Source organism: Cinclus cinclus, chromosome 25, assembly GCF_963662255.1.
Source record: "Cinclus cinclus chromosome 25, bCinCin1.1, whole genome shotgun sequence".
Taxonomy (NCBI): domain Eukaryota; kingdom Metazoa; phylum Chordata; class Aves; order Passeriformes; family Cinclidae; genus Cinclus; species Cinclus cinclus.
In genome coordinates, this window is record NC_085070.1 from 540,679 (window position 1) to 554,831 (window position 14,153).

General features: G+C 44.2%; 1 protein-coding gene across 8 annotated transcripts in view; it reads right to left on the bottom strand.

Moving 5' to 3' along the window:
- PRDM10 (PR/SET domain 10) overlaps positions 1 to 13,208 on the bottom strand; it is a 44,788-nt gene extending 31,580 nt beyond the window's left edge. For 4 of the 8 annotated variants that reach the window (XM_062508793.1, XM_062508795.1, XM_062508796.1 and 1 more), the window contains exons 1-4: positions 5,794 to 6,402; positions 3,614 to 3,803; positions 1,718 to 1,885; positions 72 to 131 (exon numbers count right to left, since the gene is read on the bottom strand). In XM_062508793.1, the coding sequence (XP_062364777.1) occupies positions 72 to 131; positions 1,718 to 1,885; positions 3,614 to 3,706 (321 nt within the window). In that variant the 5' untranslated portion in view covers positions 3,707 to 3,803; positions 5,794 to 6,402. Of the gene's footprint in view, positions 1 to 71; positions 132 to 1,717; positions 1,886 to 3,613; positions 3,804 to 4,864; positions 4,946 to 5,793; positions 6,403 to 13,032; positions 13,131 to 13,176 lie in introns of those variants that run through there. The other 4 variants (XM_062508788.1, XM_062508789.1, XM_062508791.1 and 1 more) reach the window with 4 other exon arrangements.
- Positions 13,209 to 14,153: the final 945 nt, after the last annotated feature.

The following is a 14,153-nucleotide window of genomic DNA, read 5'->3' on the forward strand; positions in this document are numbered from 1 at the left end:
AATGTCCCTTTACCTTTCCTAACTGTTCCCTCACAGTTTTAGGCCCAAAATGAGTAATATCTCTTCCTTACCTGCTGGGTGGTAGCATCCTGTTGCACGTAAGCCACTTGGGATGGATCTGTAAACAGAGTCTAGACAAAGTGAAAAAGGCTTATCAAACCAGCCCCTGGGGGCTTTTACTCCCAACTCACATAAAAGTTACCCTGCCACCATGAAAAAACCCACATTTGAGCCTTTGTCAGCTTCTAACCTGCCTGTTATCACTGCAAATTAAACTTACCCAAGCAGACCTATACACATAGAAAACAAAAATTAGGTAATGCTCCATAAAGAGTTAATATATTTATGCACTTCACATCTGTACAGCGAAAGTGTTTCACAGGGTTCATTTTTTTTTATTTACCAGAATCACTTTGTCAGTTGTTAATTTGATAAAATCTACAGCATGAAATTCAATAGCTCTATCTATGCCCTTAATATGTAACATTTAAGGGGCACAGCTTAAGGATAACACTTAAGGATAGAAGGTAACTGTGAGCTTTTTCTTCCTGAAAATTCACAAGCCTGCTGCAAGCTTTCTTTTGAGGAACTATCATGCACACCCTATATGGGACTTTGATATGGTAAGGATGCTGTTTAATTTCATAGAAGCCATGCCAACTTCAATATTCTGCAAGAACAGGGACAGAATCCCAGGAAAAGCAAGACTAAGGACTGACTGAAGCTAGCCTTACTTAGCCGAAACTTGAAATGTCTGACCTTGTAGCAGCCTGGCTACAACAAAATAAAGCATGGTATAATACAAATTCCTTCAGCATTGTGATAATTTCATCTTAGATGCAGAAGAGTGTCAGAATATTACACATCTTTTGACACAATGACAGCATTCAGAGTTTTGGAGTTAGTTGGCCAGTAAATTCCTGGGAGATATCCTCTCAGGACATGCCCCCACACAGAAGCTGGTTTTCTGGGACAGCTGAGAGCTGCACAAGACACACTGTGCCACATGAAGCCCCACCAGTGTGACGGGAGTATCAGGTACATGCACTCTGCAGCACAGCTAATCTGTCCTGTCAGCAAAGGTATTATAAAACACTCTCGACAAAGCAAGCCCATTCCTTTTTAATCTGTCCACACAGAGGCAGAGATGCATAGCATATTGACCCCATACAAACATGCGCTGCAAGGGAATAAAGGCGACTTGCTATGATTATGCAGAAGAATATAAAAGGTCTATAAAATTAGCAACTCTGCAGAGACTACAAAATTACATTGAATAAACAAAGATGCTCTTCAAAAAGACACAACTGTTCCTGTAACTTATCAGTTATGACAACTGTACTACACAAAACACAGACTCTTCCAGAAGGAACATAGACAGCTCTTAGCTTTTTATTGGATACAAGAGGCAGAATTTCTGGTGAGATTATCCTTTTTCTGGAAAACACCTTTGAGTAAATTATAATCTCATCCACCTTCAGTGAAGTAACCAGCACTTCATAATTCATAGCCTCACCAGCCTTTGATAAGCGGATTTGCACATGAGACAAATGAGCAGCATGAAGTCCCTGCTCAGCAGTGGGCAGAGAAAACTGCTGAGAGCGACTGCCTGCTATCTTCCAGTCATACCACTTGGCTGGTAACTGGCTTTCATCCCAAACAAGACTGTTGTGTTTTCTAGGTGCCAAAACCAGGGTGGGCTCAGAACCACACATGCCTGCGTAGCTTCCACGGGGTGGATGTAAACGAGGGTGTGCTCCGAGGTGTCCACAGAGGTGTAGGAGGTGCCATCAGCCGTGTAAACCACCTGCTGTGTGGGGCCGCGCTCCTGCTCGTCACTGTACATGATCTGGGCCACTGCTCCCCCCTCGGGGACAAAGCGCACCTGGGGAACAAACAGATCCTGGACTCGCACCAAAACAAGCCAGTGGGACCAGAGTCACGGGGTGCCTTGGGAAGCAGAGAGAACTTGCGTCCCAATTAATCTGAATGCATTGGAAAACACATATTTCAAATCTCAGTTATTCTACCAATAGAAATCTGGACATAACTCCCATCAGTGTCTGGTTTTACTCTGCACTGCAACTCAAGACGTGACTGCAACAAAGGACATCCACCCATACTTAGTTCTTGCACGATAGAAAATTTGTAAGGGAACAAGCTCATATTTGAACTGATGTATCTACTAAATTTATTGGAATATTGTTTCCATTCATGCTTATATCCCTTTCAAGATTTATGCTAATGACTTCATTCAGCTTGTTCTGTAGATGGAGGTAATTTTTGCTGTCTGATGAGAGGCTAACAGAACTTATTAACTCTCATACTCCTCAAGTTATAGCACAGTAGTTCTCAGAGGCAGCAGTAGGGCATATTAGACTGGTTCTCTGTAGTGTGTATGTGCAGCACCAGTAGAAAATTCAAATATTTGAAACAGACAAACCCATACCTGAAAACATTAGGCAAAAAATCCAAGGACTACTGGAAAAAGTTATGTTTAGGGCAGCATTTTTAAATTGAAACAAGTCAATGTTACCAGAACATCATGATCATAACTGATGATCAGAGGCCTATATCAAATGAACCAGAATACGCAATTCCAGTGAAAACAGGAACATGCTTAGTTTTGCCATCCTTTACATGCTGAAAAGCATTTTCAGTGTAAGGGAAAAACAGGACAGTGAGCAGGAAACCTACTTGAGTACAAGTACTTACAGTCACATAAAATTCTTTCACATAGAATGATGCCACAGTTACATATTTTATTTTGTTTCACTTTATAGCTTATGCTTCAGAAGACACCTGGTACTTCCCCATGGATGCTCAGTGCTAATTCTGTACAATAAATCCTCTCACAAACACTACAATTTCACATTTGAAGAGCACTCTGCAAATACTCATTAAGCCTAAAATTGCCGAGTGCAAACAGCAGCATGGTTATTCAATTGTAGAAAGAAGGGAACACAGGCCCTTGAAAATTGCCTTTCTTTGCAAATTTCAAAGCTAGAAATTACTAAGAGAGGCAGAATTTCTCAGCTTATGGGTCAAATACCATGCAGCACCTTTTTCCTACAATACTTAACATAATAAATCAATTTAAAGAATTCTAGAAATTCCCAGCTGCGTTGTCTCAGAGGCAGAGGGACAAACTGCATACAGCAGAACCTGACTGCATTAGTCACTTACAATTAACATTTCTCCATTCCTCACTACCCAGATGTCTGGCTGGAAAAAATTGCTGGTATTACTTTCCCCAAGGTCCACCCACAGTTCCAACTGATTTGAATTATGCCATCAAAAGCAGCTGCCACAGAGCACAGATTTTGTTCATGTTCATTACTCTGAACACCCTTTACTCTCCCACATGGTTAGAAATATATTTGGACACTGAAACTTCTACAGCCACTGCCTGACTTCGTTCATCTCATTTCAGAACTCTCTGCAGTTTGCACAGCTCAGTTTCTGAGGTTTTAATCCCAAATCACCACAGAAATGTTTGTATTTCTGCTCAAATGAAAGCTGAGCTTCTAGACTAAATCAGGGCCAAACAGGAACTAACCCTCCTCACCAATCCCAATCTAGCCTGAGCAGAGGTAGAGGTCTGGCTAATCACCTGAGCAGTGTTCTGTTCCTGTGCTGCAGACTCAGTCCACACCTGAGGACTTTCCTCTTTCAAGTCCATCTCCTCCCTGCCTGGGTGCTCCATGAGGAGAAAGATCTACTGGAGGAATGTCTGGCTGAAAGGATTCATCTGCTCATTGTGTTTCTGCTTCCAGAAGACAAGGTGATCTTCAGCAACATGGCTGTAAAAAAAACAGAAGAGAGACATTAAAACCAGCATGACACATGGCATGGACCTATGAGGGATTTATCATCAGCTACCACTCTTCAGTAACACAAAGTAAAGCAGGTTTGGCTTTACAAACACTTCCTGCAAGACCCAAACACCTTAAGTTATGGGAATAAGGGAACAGAAATCTTATCTCACTGAGCAAGGTCAAGTCTTGCTGTTCACCACTTTCCATGTCCCATTAAGGAGGAAACAAATCAACCATTGCATTAATTGCACTGAAAGATTACATTGAATTCTTTCTGCATATCTTTCCTTGGCCACAGGCCATCCACACCACCTTCTCATTGTTCTTTAGGCACCTAAAGGCCTAGGAATCAGTAAATAATGCAAAAAATGGACCTGAGGCTTCCAGCTGGGAAACAACTATGCACAGAGATGCATCACCAGTTCCTCAGTTTGCCTGAATGAAGTTTTGTTTGAGCACCAACTGGTTTTCCATGTTCAGACAGATCTGACCTTAGACAAACCCCCAGTCCCAGGTTAGTACAGTGTTAGAATAGCCAACTACTAAAAAGGAACAATGAAACTTAAACTCTCAAAGATCCTGACAAGCTGTTCCAAGCTCGGTTTTATTCACCTCTTGCAATTTTATTGGGGCTTCTCAATCTGCCATTGCAATCCCAGAAGGGTAATTTACAGCTTTGGTGATTGGTTTAGTTGGTGGTTCAGCACCTTCCCAATCCTTCGTCTCTAATGTCATATTAAATCACAGGCCAGGAACTAGCATGATGCTGAGCCCATTTCATTTCTCAGCTACTCCAATTAACTTTAGATCTAGTGCCTTGCTGGGCTGATCCAATGCCAGTATCCATCTCTGCACCAGGAAGGAAGCAGAGGGCTCCTTGCTGATGCTTTCATTTTAAATGCAAATTATTTTAGTAGCAATTTATCCCTATAAATGCTAGCACTTGGCTTGTCATTGACAAACTGAAAAATAATGAGAGGCAAAAAAAGCAGCAGGCACTTTCTGTCTCCTCCTAATTTTGCCAGCAAGGACTAATCTGTGCAAACCTGAGCACTGGCTGTTCCACTGGGCCTGGCAAGCATGGATAAATCACAAGGGCAGGGAAGTCTCGGGTTAACATCACTGAACTGCGTGGTGGAGCAAAAAAAAAAAAAAAAAAAAAAAAAAAACATGCTGAGCAACCCAGCACACGTGAGGCCCACAAAAGCAGACACTGAGGAACTCTAACTTTCTCTTATAACCAAACATCTCCAGTTATGGGAATACAGAGACAGAAATCTCATCTCCATTAATATTGCTTGATACAAAACATCCCCAAAAAAGCACTTAGGATAAAAATTAAAATGAAATCCATGTACTAGCATTCAATGCCTAAGCTTAGTATGAACAAATTAACTGCAGCAAACATTCTGGAGTGACACCAGTCTTGTTCTCCAAGTGTGGAAAGTCAGGGCAATTTACAGATAAATATTATTTATTTATATATCCAAGTGCACACATGTGCTGATCTATTAATAAATACCATCCATCCCTACACAGAACCATTCTCCTAGCTACTTGTTATGTTATTAAGTATTAAATTAAGGATTTTCTCCTATCTAATCCTACCTCATTCACTGACCTCCTTCACTCCTTTTATCAGGTTCTTTATTCAGAATATATAGCTATATAAGTACATCAGGTATATGATCATATCTACCCATGCAAAATATGACTGCATTTATGTCAGTAACACATTGTGAACAACTTCTTTGCAAAATTTAACACTTATCCTGTTGATATTCTTCAGCTAGTTTATCCACAATAGCTCTTCTCCTAGACTGCCATTATTAATCAAAAGCCAATTCAGGTAATTCCACTAACAGTAGCCAGACGTTTAATCAATTACCTAACTACTTGGAAAACAAAAAATAAAAACAAACACTAGAGGTTTCAATATGCAGTGGTTTGATTTTTTTTAAAAAAATGTAATTACCTGCTAAAAAGAATGCAACTACATTAACTAAGGGAAAGGCACAGCTCCAGCTAATTCCACATGGTGCAACAAGTAGCAGAAATTCTGGCTGATCTTCACCACCTGCAGACATTGAAGGTCTGAAGGAAGATGCTGACTCACTCCTGCAGAGTCATTTTGGCACAGATAACTTACAACTTGAGTACAAAGGAGATGGAAAGGTTCAGGCAGGGCCTTTAAAAGACAAAACTGGATATTAAGATTCATCTCTGAAAAAAAGATGTACCATAAAGCTGGAAAGGAAAGCAAAAGACAGTCATTTCATCATTCTGAAAGTTAGCACTAACTTAAAATCTTGGGGGGGGAAAAAAAGCAAGACTGAGCCAAACTCAGTGGCCCAGTGCTGCAGATTCTATAAACAGTCCGGCTATTGCTGTTCTTGACAGAAATAAAAATAATAAACAACTCAGGCAAGCCAACCATGCAGCAGTAAGGGACAATAGTAGGAATTGCAGGATTTGCTGATGCTTTCAAATTCTGTACTTCCAAATTCATCCTAGGATTTGCCTCTGGCATGCATTTCCTCAGTATGTCTAATCATGAAAACACACTTTCCCTGGAAAATGGAATAATGAAAAGCACATTTCCCTGGAATAATAGATGTGCTGAGAGCAAAGACAATGCAGGAGAAGACAGGCCACACCCCAGAGAGGTCCCAGGGATGAGCAATAAACAAGGTGGGAGGCAGGAGCAAGTGTTGAAATTCAGCTGTGAAACAAGCCCTGCAGTCAAGGCCAGGCACTGCAAAACTCTTATCCAAAGCCATTGACAACAGAACTGCCACAAAACACCAACACCTGAGCAAGTTTTCAGACACTGTCGACAAGACCAAGCTAACTTTGCTCACTGGTCCTCCATGGGATGCTGCAGCTCGTTAATCCTGCACCATCTTATTTCCTTCCCTAGATCCCACTCTCAATACCCATTACAGCCCTGACACTGACAGCCACAGTGTCTTGAAATTTTAACCACTTCCCTGTGGTATTCTCTCAGCTTCGGTAGTTTTCTAGCAGAAATAAATGTGAAACTTTGTTCATAAGCATTGTCAAATCACTGGCATGCAGAGAGTGCTCTCTGCTTGTTCTTCACACTGTTTAAACGCCCATGGATTATCCTTTGCAACTGTTGATTTTTCTCACTGTACTGAACACATCAGACATTTTCAGACAAGCTAAATAAACACCAAGACATGCACCTCAACGGGAAGCTCTGCTATGTCCAAGTGATTACCATAAAAATCTGTGTAAAACAAATTGAAACTCCATTGTAGAAATTCTAAAAGAAAAAAAAGATAATTAAAGATAAAAGGCATCAGGATAGGATAAACTCAGGTTTTTTTCTCAGTATGAAGAAAGTAGGCTATATTTTGAAATAAAAATCCATACAGAGGTTTAGTAAAACAGTAATCCAAACAGCTTGCTTAAACCTATGTTAAATTTACGTGTTATGTTTGTCACAACTATATTCTCTCCACTACAAAATATAAGAAGCCTGGCTAAAATATTACTCAATATAACATCTTTTTTTTTTTTTTTTTGCTTTTGTATGCTCATAGCATGTACCTCAGTAACTTGAAGATGGTGAAATTTCACTTTTCTGGAAGTTGAAAGATTAGTCAATTATGACATATCACCCATTAGTCATCCAAAATTCTGCCAGCACGCTAATGCTTTCATACAACACAATGAGCATCACAAATATGAGCAAGAAGCAATGCCAGCAGGAGATATTAAAGCAGTTACAGTAACTGCAGATGTAGCATTTTCCTCCCCAAATAACAGGCATGCCTCACCCCGTCTGTGCTGGGTGATGTCACAAGCTGAAACAGTAACAGGCATAATCAGAGAGTACAAATATAGTCCAGTACCACTCCAGTATGGCAGTGGTGAAGCAGTGACTGTCTTCACTATACATTGTACAAATCACAACACAACAGGACCCAAAAAACCAGCACAGCTCCTTTGACTTCGAAATATCTCTTCTAGTGAAACATTAGCTCATTCTGAGTTGTGCAAGTAAATTAACCATCCCCTCAAGACAACATAGATTTGTCTCAGAATACCATTCACATTCACCTTCCTTTTCTAAATGCCTTCTGGGACCTACTGCTGTCACAGACCTACAGCCATCTCTCTTTAGTTTTTGCATTTTACATCCAATCCAGAAAACGTCATTAATGACTTATCATTAACTCCTCTACTGCTCCTGATAGCTGGAAAGCACCTCGGTGTCACTGTCTGACATCTTTTTTTTTTTCTTTAAATCTTACTTAAAACCTCCTTTTGACCTCTGCGGCACTCTCCAACTCCTCCCTCCTGTTCCTGTGGGATGCTGTTTTCTCTGGAGCTGTGTGACTAAATCAGCAGCTTCCCTGTGCAATGCATTCAGCTCCAGAGGATAGGAAAGCACTGCTCAGAAGGGCAAAGTGCCTTATTGTCTATCCAACACCAATGTTAGCTTTGCTGCCTCAGCATTAGACACCCTGAGCCACCACAGCTCCACGTGCGGCCCCTCACAGATGCAACCATGATCCCCCCACAAACAGGCAGGAGTGAATGGTGATGCAAGAGAAAATCAATAACAGCTAAGTCATTGCTGGTTTTTGTTTGGTGTCTTAATTGTTTTAAACTCAAGTTAAACCCAGTGAACTCACCTAGGGCTTCAAGGGTAAGCTCTGAAAGTCAGAAAAATGCACCACCAAAAAAATTAAAATCAACAATAACCATATTTTCTTCGCAAACCTGATATTAAAGAACGACGATTTCTTGCAACGCTGCGACTACACAAGAAAATACAGAGACAAGCTCTGAGGACTTCATCTGCAGCAACCTCTGCGAGGCTCACTAAGGGCATTCTACAGAAAAATCCAAGCCAGTGGCTGCCAAACACTAATTTTTGTCCCTTCTCCAAATGAGAAAGGGGGAATACTAAAGCTGAGCAAGGGGAAAAGACCACCTCCCTGCTCAGAGAGCAATAAAGCCAGTCAGTACCTCAAACAAGAACCCACTTTGAAATAATGGTGCATAAACTAGCTAATGTGATTTATTCCCCAGTGTAAAAGAGCCTTGCCATAGCCTGAGGTTCCCTGCAGCAGTAACGGCAGGGACTACTGGATAATCCTCCCACAGCTGAGCTCACTGACATCTGTATGTCACCCCAGCCATGTACAAGGGCAGTAAGATCGGCACAAAATGGGTTTTACAACTCTGAGTCTTCCTCCACCTTTTAATAAGAAAATTATTTATTATGCTCAAAAGGAACATCACATGTGCCTGCAAAAAGCTTTATCCCACACTTAAAAGTTAATTATCCCAGTTTGCCTAGAAGGCAGAGCCAGTGCATTTCCTGAAATCCTTTAGTAGGAACATGCTTTCATTGCAGCAAGAAGGTCTCTAACCTCATCTAGGAGTGAGTCAGGACCTCAGTCTCATCACCTCCTCTGCATTCCCATCCATCACAGGCACATACCGTTTCAAGGAACTCTGGCCCTGGTGCATTTTGTGTGAATGTTAACAATTAGGTCATGTAAACCACAATATTTATGTTTTACTGGTGAGTTAAAAATGGAAATCATACTAGGGCAGGGACAGCAAGAATGACTTATTTCCACAAAGGTAAAAATGGCTTCAATTTATTTTGTCGTACAATTAATAGAAGAGCTCAGCCAAACAACTCACTCTTTACTGCCATTGTGCATAATGAATCTATGTATATCCATATCTTTCTGGCATATCCATCATCAAAGCAACAATGAGCTGGAAAAGGTCTTAGACAAAGGCCAGTCCTCTGCTGCTGTGCCCATCACATGTTACAGTCCTTATCCTAAAAGGACAGTGCCCTGGTACTGAAGGTACTGAAGGTACAACAGTCCAATGTAACTATTCTCTCACAATTTATCAGGTAAGTAGCTGAAAATCCATTTCTACCACAGAATAAAGGAGAGAATCCAGCCTGAGCAGAGGTTAACATCCTCCTAGGGACTATGAAGGCTGGGTTTAGACACCTACTCAGAGATGCTCCAAGGACATCTCTCTTGAGTCCTAATTCTTGTAAAATAAAATGTTTATCATATGGGCCTCTCTCAGTGGGCAAAGACTCAACTTCATTACTGTCTATATATGCAGATCTCGTCTTTAGTCACTTCTCTTCCCATTTGCTTAACATCTATATACCCACTCCAGCAACTGACTTCTTCCTCCCACTCTCAGCTTCTTTAATCTATGGCCACATTTTAATCTATGTTCCTCATGTTATCGTCTCAATGTTTCATCCTCTGAGGCACCTGTGATATCACAGGCTGTTGAATCACATACTGCAGTTCTTGGGCTCCAGCTGCTTGAGGGAGTGACCCTGCCTTCCTAAAGGATTTGGTTTATAAATCACAGAGAGAGAGGTCTGATAAAGCAAGGAAGCAGGGAACACATGCATTTAAAGTACAGGATGACACAAAAGGAAAATAAATGTCTGTATCAGTGTCTTCTACAGTTCTGCCCACACAACTGTCACGATGGCTTTGTTAGGGGTTACTGAAAGTAAACAAACCATTCCCCTTCAGCTTCTTTCTGCCAATTTTTTGTCTCACATCCATTCTCCTCCTCCAGTAAACTCTTCCCAAAAGAACTGTCAGTTGCAGGGGATTCTTCCCCTCTTACTTGTGGGTAGTGCTGTTTCCTCTCTCCCTCTCCCACCCTCCTCCATCTTTCCTCTGAATTTCCATCACCTGCCATATAACTCAAAAAACCATAACTACCTTGTTTCTGCACATAAAAACACATACCTGAGATGGCTACTTCAGAATAGCTGCTGCTGCTCTGCACTACCGCAGAGAACAAATGGACTATCTGCACCTTCAAACATGTGGGGACTGACATATAGAGCCATTTCAGGGCTACAATACAAATACATGTTTTACTAGCTGGAGATAAAAGTGACAAATAGACCCAATCTCATGTTCAAGTCCAAACAAAATTTGCCACACAAAACTAGTCCCCTTAATTAGATACACTTAGAAGTCCATCAGAATTCAGTACACAGCTGCCAGCAGCTGCAGGTGGTCAGGAACACACTGGAAGAGGCTGCTCACCCCAGAGCAGTTTACCCCAGGAAAGCTCATCCAGGGGTTTTCTGCAAACGGTAGGACTAAGGGTGCCAGAGGAGAGCAGAAAATACTACAGACCCATTTCTCTCTAAAATCAAATTGTCAATTATTCTATCAGATAACAACAATTACATCAATATCTCATCCTATAAACAAGGTAATAAAGCTGTCTCTTTTCACACAAGAGAAGCACCCATGTAGCAAAGTGCCAAAAACTATCACAATTTCAGAGAGACGTTTTACATTTAAGAACAGACTAGAGCAATACACGCTCCTGTATCACTTTTCTTAGAAATGAAGACATCAGAAGGGTCAATACTGACAATTATTTTATTGTGTCCACACAAGATGCAAAGAATCCTCTTGTAAAATCAGCTGGTGATTCATTATGATTTCATCTTCTAACTGAACTACAAGAAAAAAACTGAATTATAAAAAACTGACAGAAGAAAGCAAAAGTTCAGTACAGTTTTTACTCCCATTGAAACTCACAGGGAAACACTGAGAGGCATTTTGCACACCCACCTTTGCACTTGATCATTCCTTAAAGGTCTGCAAGAACCATAAATATATAGCAATACACTAGACAGGTTGATGCCAAGGTACCAAAAAGTGGATCACAAATGCTGACCCTTCTTTTCACTATCAGGACCATGACTACTATCAGTAGCCTAAATCAAGTTTAGGTTCTAATTCAGGGACCCTGTAAGAGCCCTCCTGAGGCTCTGCAATGTATAGTTGAGAGGTAAAAGGCAACCACATATAGCTCTTGTACAGGGAAATACCCCTAAAAATGTTAATTATCCCTTTAGGAGGAGTAATTCTTAAAGGTACAGCATCAGGACCTCATTCGTCCATTCCAACTCAACCATTTAACAAACTCACATCAACTCACTTTTAATGGAACTGGGGCACAAGATGGAAAACAGGACAACTCAACACAAACACCCACAGAGCAAGCGAGCTGTAAGGGCAAGTATCCACTTGCTAAAACTGCACCCCAAGACCACAGGGAAAAGAGTTTTTGGCACCAAGACCACTGTCAGGAGAGCAGTAAACCCCACAGCTTGCAACCGATGCTACTCACACCAAGACCTTCATGAATGGAACCATCTTAGGGCAGTGGGGAGGGGCCTAACTTCCCTCCACACCAAGCCTCAGCGCCACCCAGCCAGGAGCCTTGCCCTGCTGGGGCCACACTGACGTCTATCAAGCCCCCTGGGGCATGAGATCCTCATGAAGGTAGGACCCCGAAAATACACCCCACCACAACTGCTCACAGGGCATACTGGGGGACCCCAACCCACTCCCCCTAATATAGTCTCCACGGCCATCAACAGCCAATCCGAAGACGGGGTGAGACATCCCCCCTCCCCTAATTAGACCAATAGGAGGTAGGGGTGCGAGGCACGGGGCCAATCAGCAGGCGCGAGTGTCCCCCCACTCACACCTCCGCTTCCCGCCGCCTCGCCCCAGCGCGAGGCAACGCCGCGCCCCCCCCCATCCGCCCCCGCCTGAGGGCAGCGGCGCCGTCAGCCCCCGTAAGAGCGCCCGGCAGCCAGCAAGCCTCAACCACTAAGGGCCATGGGGGAACATGGGCGGGCGGCCTGAGCGGACGGGCCGGGTCGGTCGCCCAGGGCGGGGCAGCTGGGCCGAGCGCGGGGCGAACGACCCAGAATTATGGTGGAGAGATGAGACCCCCCCACGAAGTGCTTGGGGGTGGGGGGGGGAAAGATGTCTTCGGCACCCTCCCCGCTGCTTAGGTGCCGGGGTCCGGACCGTACCACGCAGGGAGGGGGGAACAAGGGTGGGGGCGCCCCCTTCTCCCCGTGTCCGGGGCGGGCGGGGGATCTTGCTGGGGCGGTGAGGGGGGGAAGCGGACTGTACCTCTCCCGCGGGATGGGGGGGGAAGGGGAATGAGGACGCCTACTTCCCCTTCCCCCCCCCCCCCCACTACTGGGAGCGAACGGTTTATCCCGGCCCCGCACCGCCAGCTCCGGGCGCCATCTTGGGTGCGACTAAAACAACAAGTCTAAACCCCCGGCGGGTCCCCGCGGCGTCCTCGGGCCGCGCTGCCCTCCCGGACCGTCCCATCGCGTTACCTGAGGGGGTCCCGTGCGGGTGCCGCGCCCCGGCCGCCGCCGCCGGCTCCGCGGCGGCCCCGAACCCCCCCACCTGTCCTCACCTCACAATGGTAGCTGCAGAGCGGGGGGGGAGGGGGGAAATGGCCGTCCTAGCCTCATTACCATATTCTGCCTGGCAACAACCCGCGGCGTCGCGTGCTGATTGGCTGAAACTCCTCCGTCAGTCACGATGGGACACATAACTCCTCAAGGAAAGACTCCGAGCGCCCAGGTCAATGGGGGGGGGGGGGGGGGGGCGTGGAAACACCCCTATCCGCGAGGAGGGGAACAGGGTAGGGGTCCTCTGCCCGGGTTTCTGCTCCCACCTTCGAGTGCTGGCGACCAATCAGAGGCCCGCTCTCATCCCCGCCACGGGTATCTCCGTCAATCAGAGCGCGCCTTTCATCGCGGCGCTCCGCCCCCCCGGGAGGCGGTGTGGGCGCCACGCGCAGTGCCCCCTACTGGGGGGGTGGGGGGGCGCCGGGCGCCTCCTAGTGGCGGGAAGGGGCGGAGCGGCGATACCCCGCGCCCCTCGCTCCCAATTTTCCAGGACAAGTGGGGCCGGGCTCATCCCCCCTACCTCCTGGATAAGGAGGTGACTCCCAAACGTCTCATGGGTACCCATCAACAATGCTTTGTAGCCTCGTGGAGCATAATTACCTGAAGTCATGTCAAAAGCAGCGGATTCACCTGGAATTGTACTTAGAGCTGATAAACGGAAAGTTGAAACGTGAGCTATTATGTCTGTCGAATGTCAACCCGTAAGAAAATGCCGACTAAAGAGCTTCTTCTGCCTAAAACAACCTTAAATGTTGCTATATAACTTTTTTCATGGTACATGTGTGTGAGTACTAAATGTCTGCTCAAAGAAGGATAATAATTACTATTGTTCAAAAATGTAACTAACTGGTCATTCCAATGCGGTTACTGCCATATTTGTGTTTAGCATTTATCCATTTTTATTATGGTGGCAAGGAAAAACATCCCTTTCTTATCACTCATTTGCCATTGGCACACACTAGTAGTTCTTTAATCAAGTAGGTCAGTGGATATTTAAGCCAGACAATCCCTGTGTTTAGGATCTTTTAGTTTTATTCTAA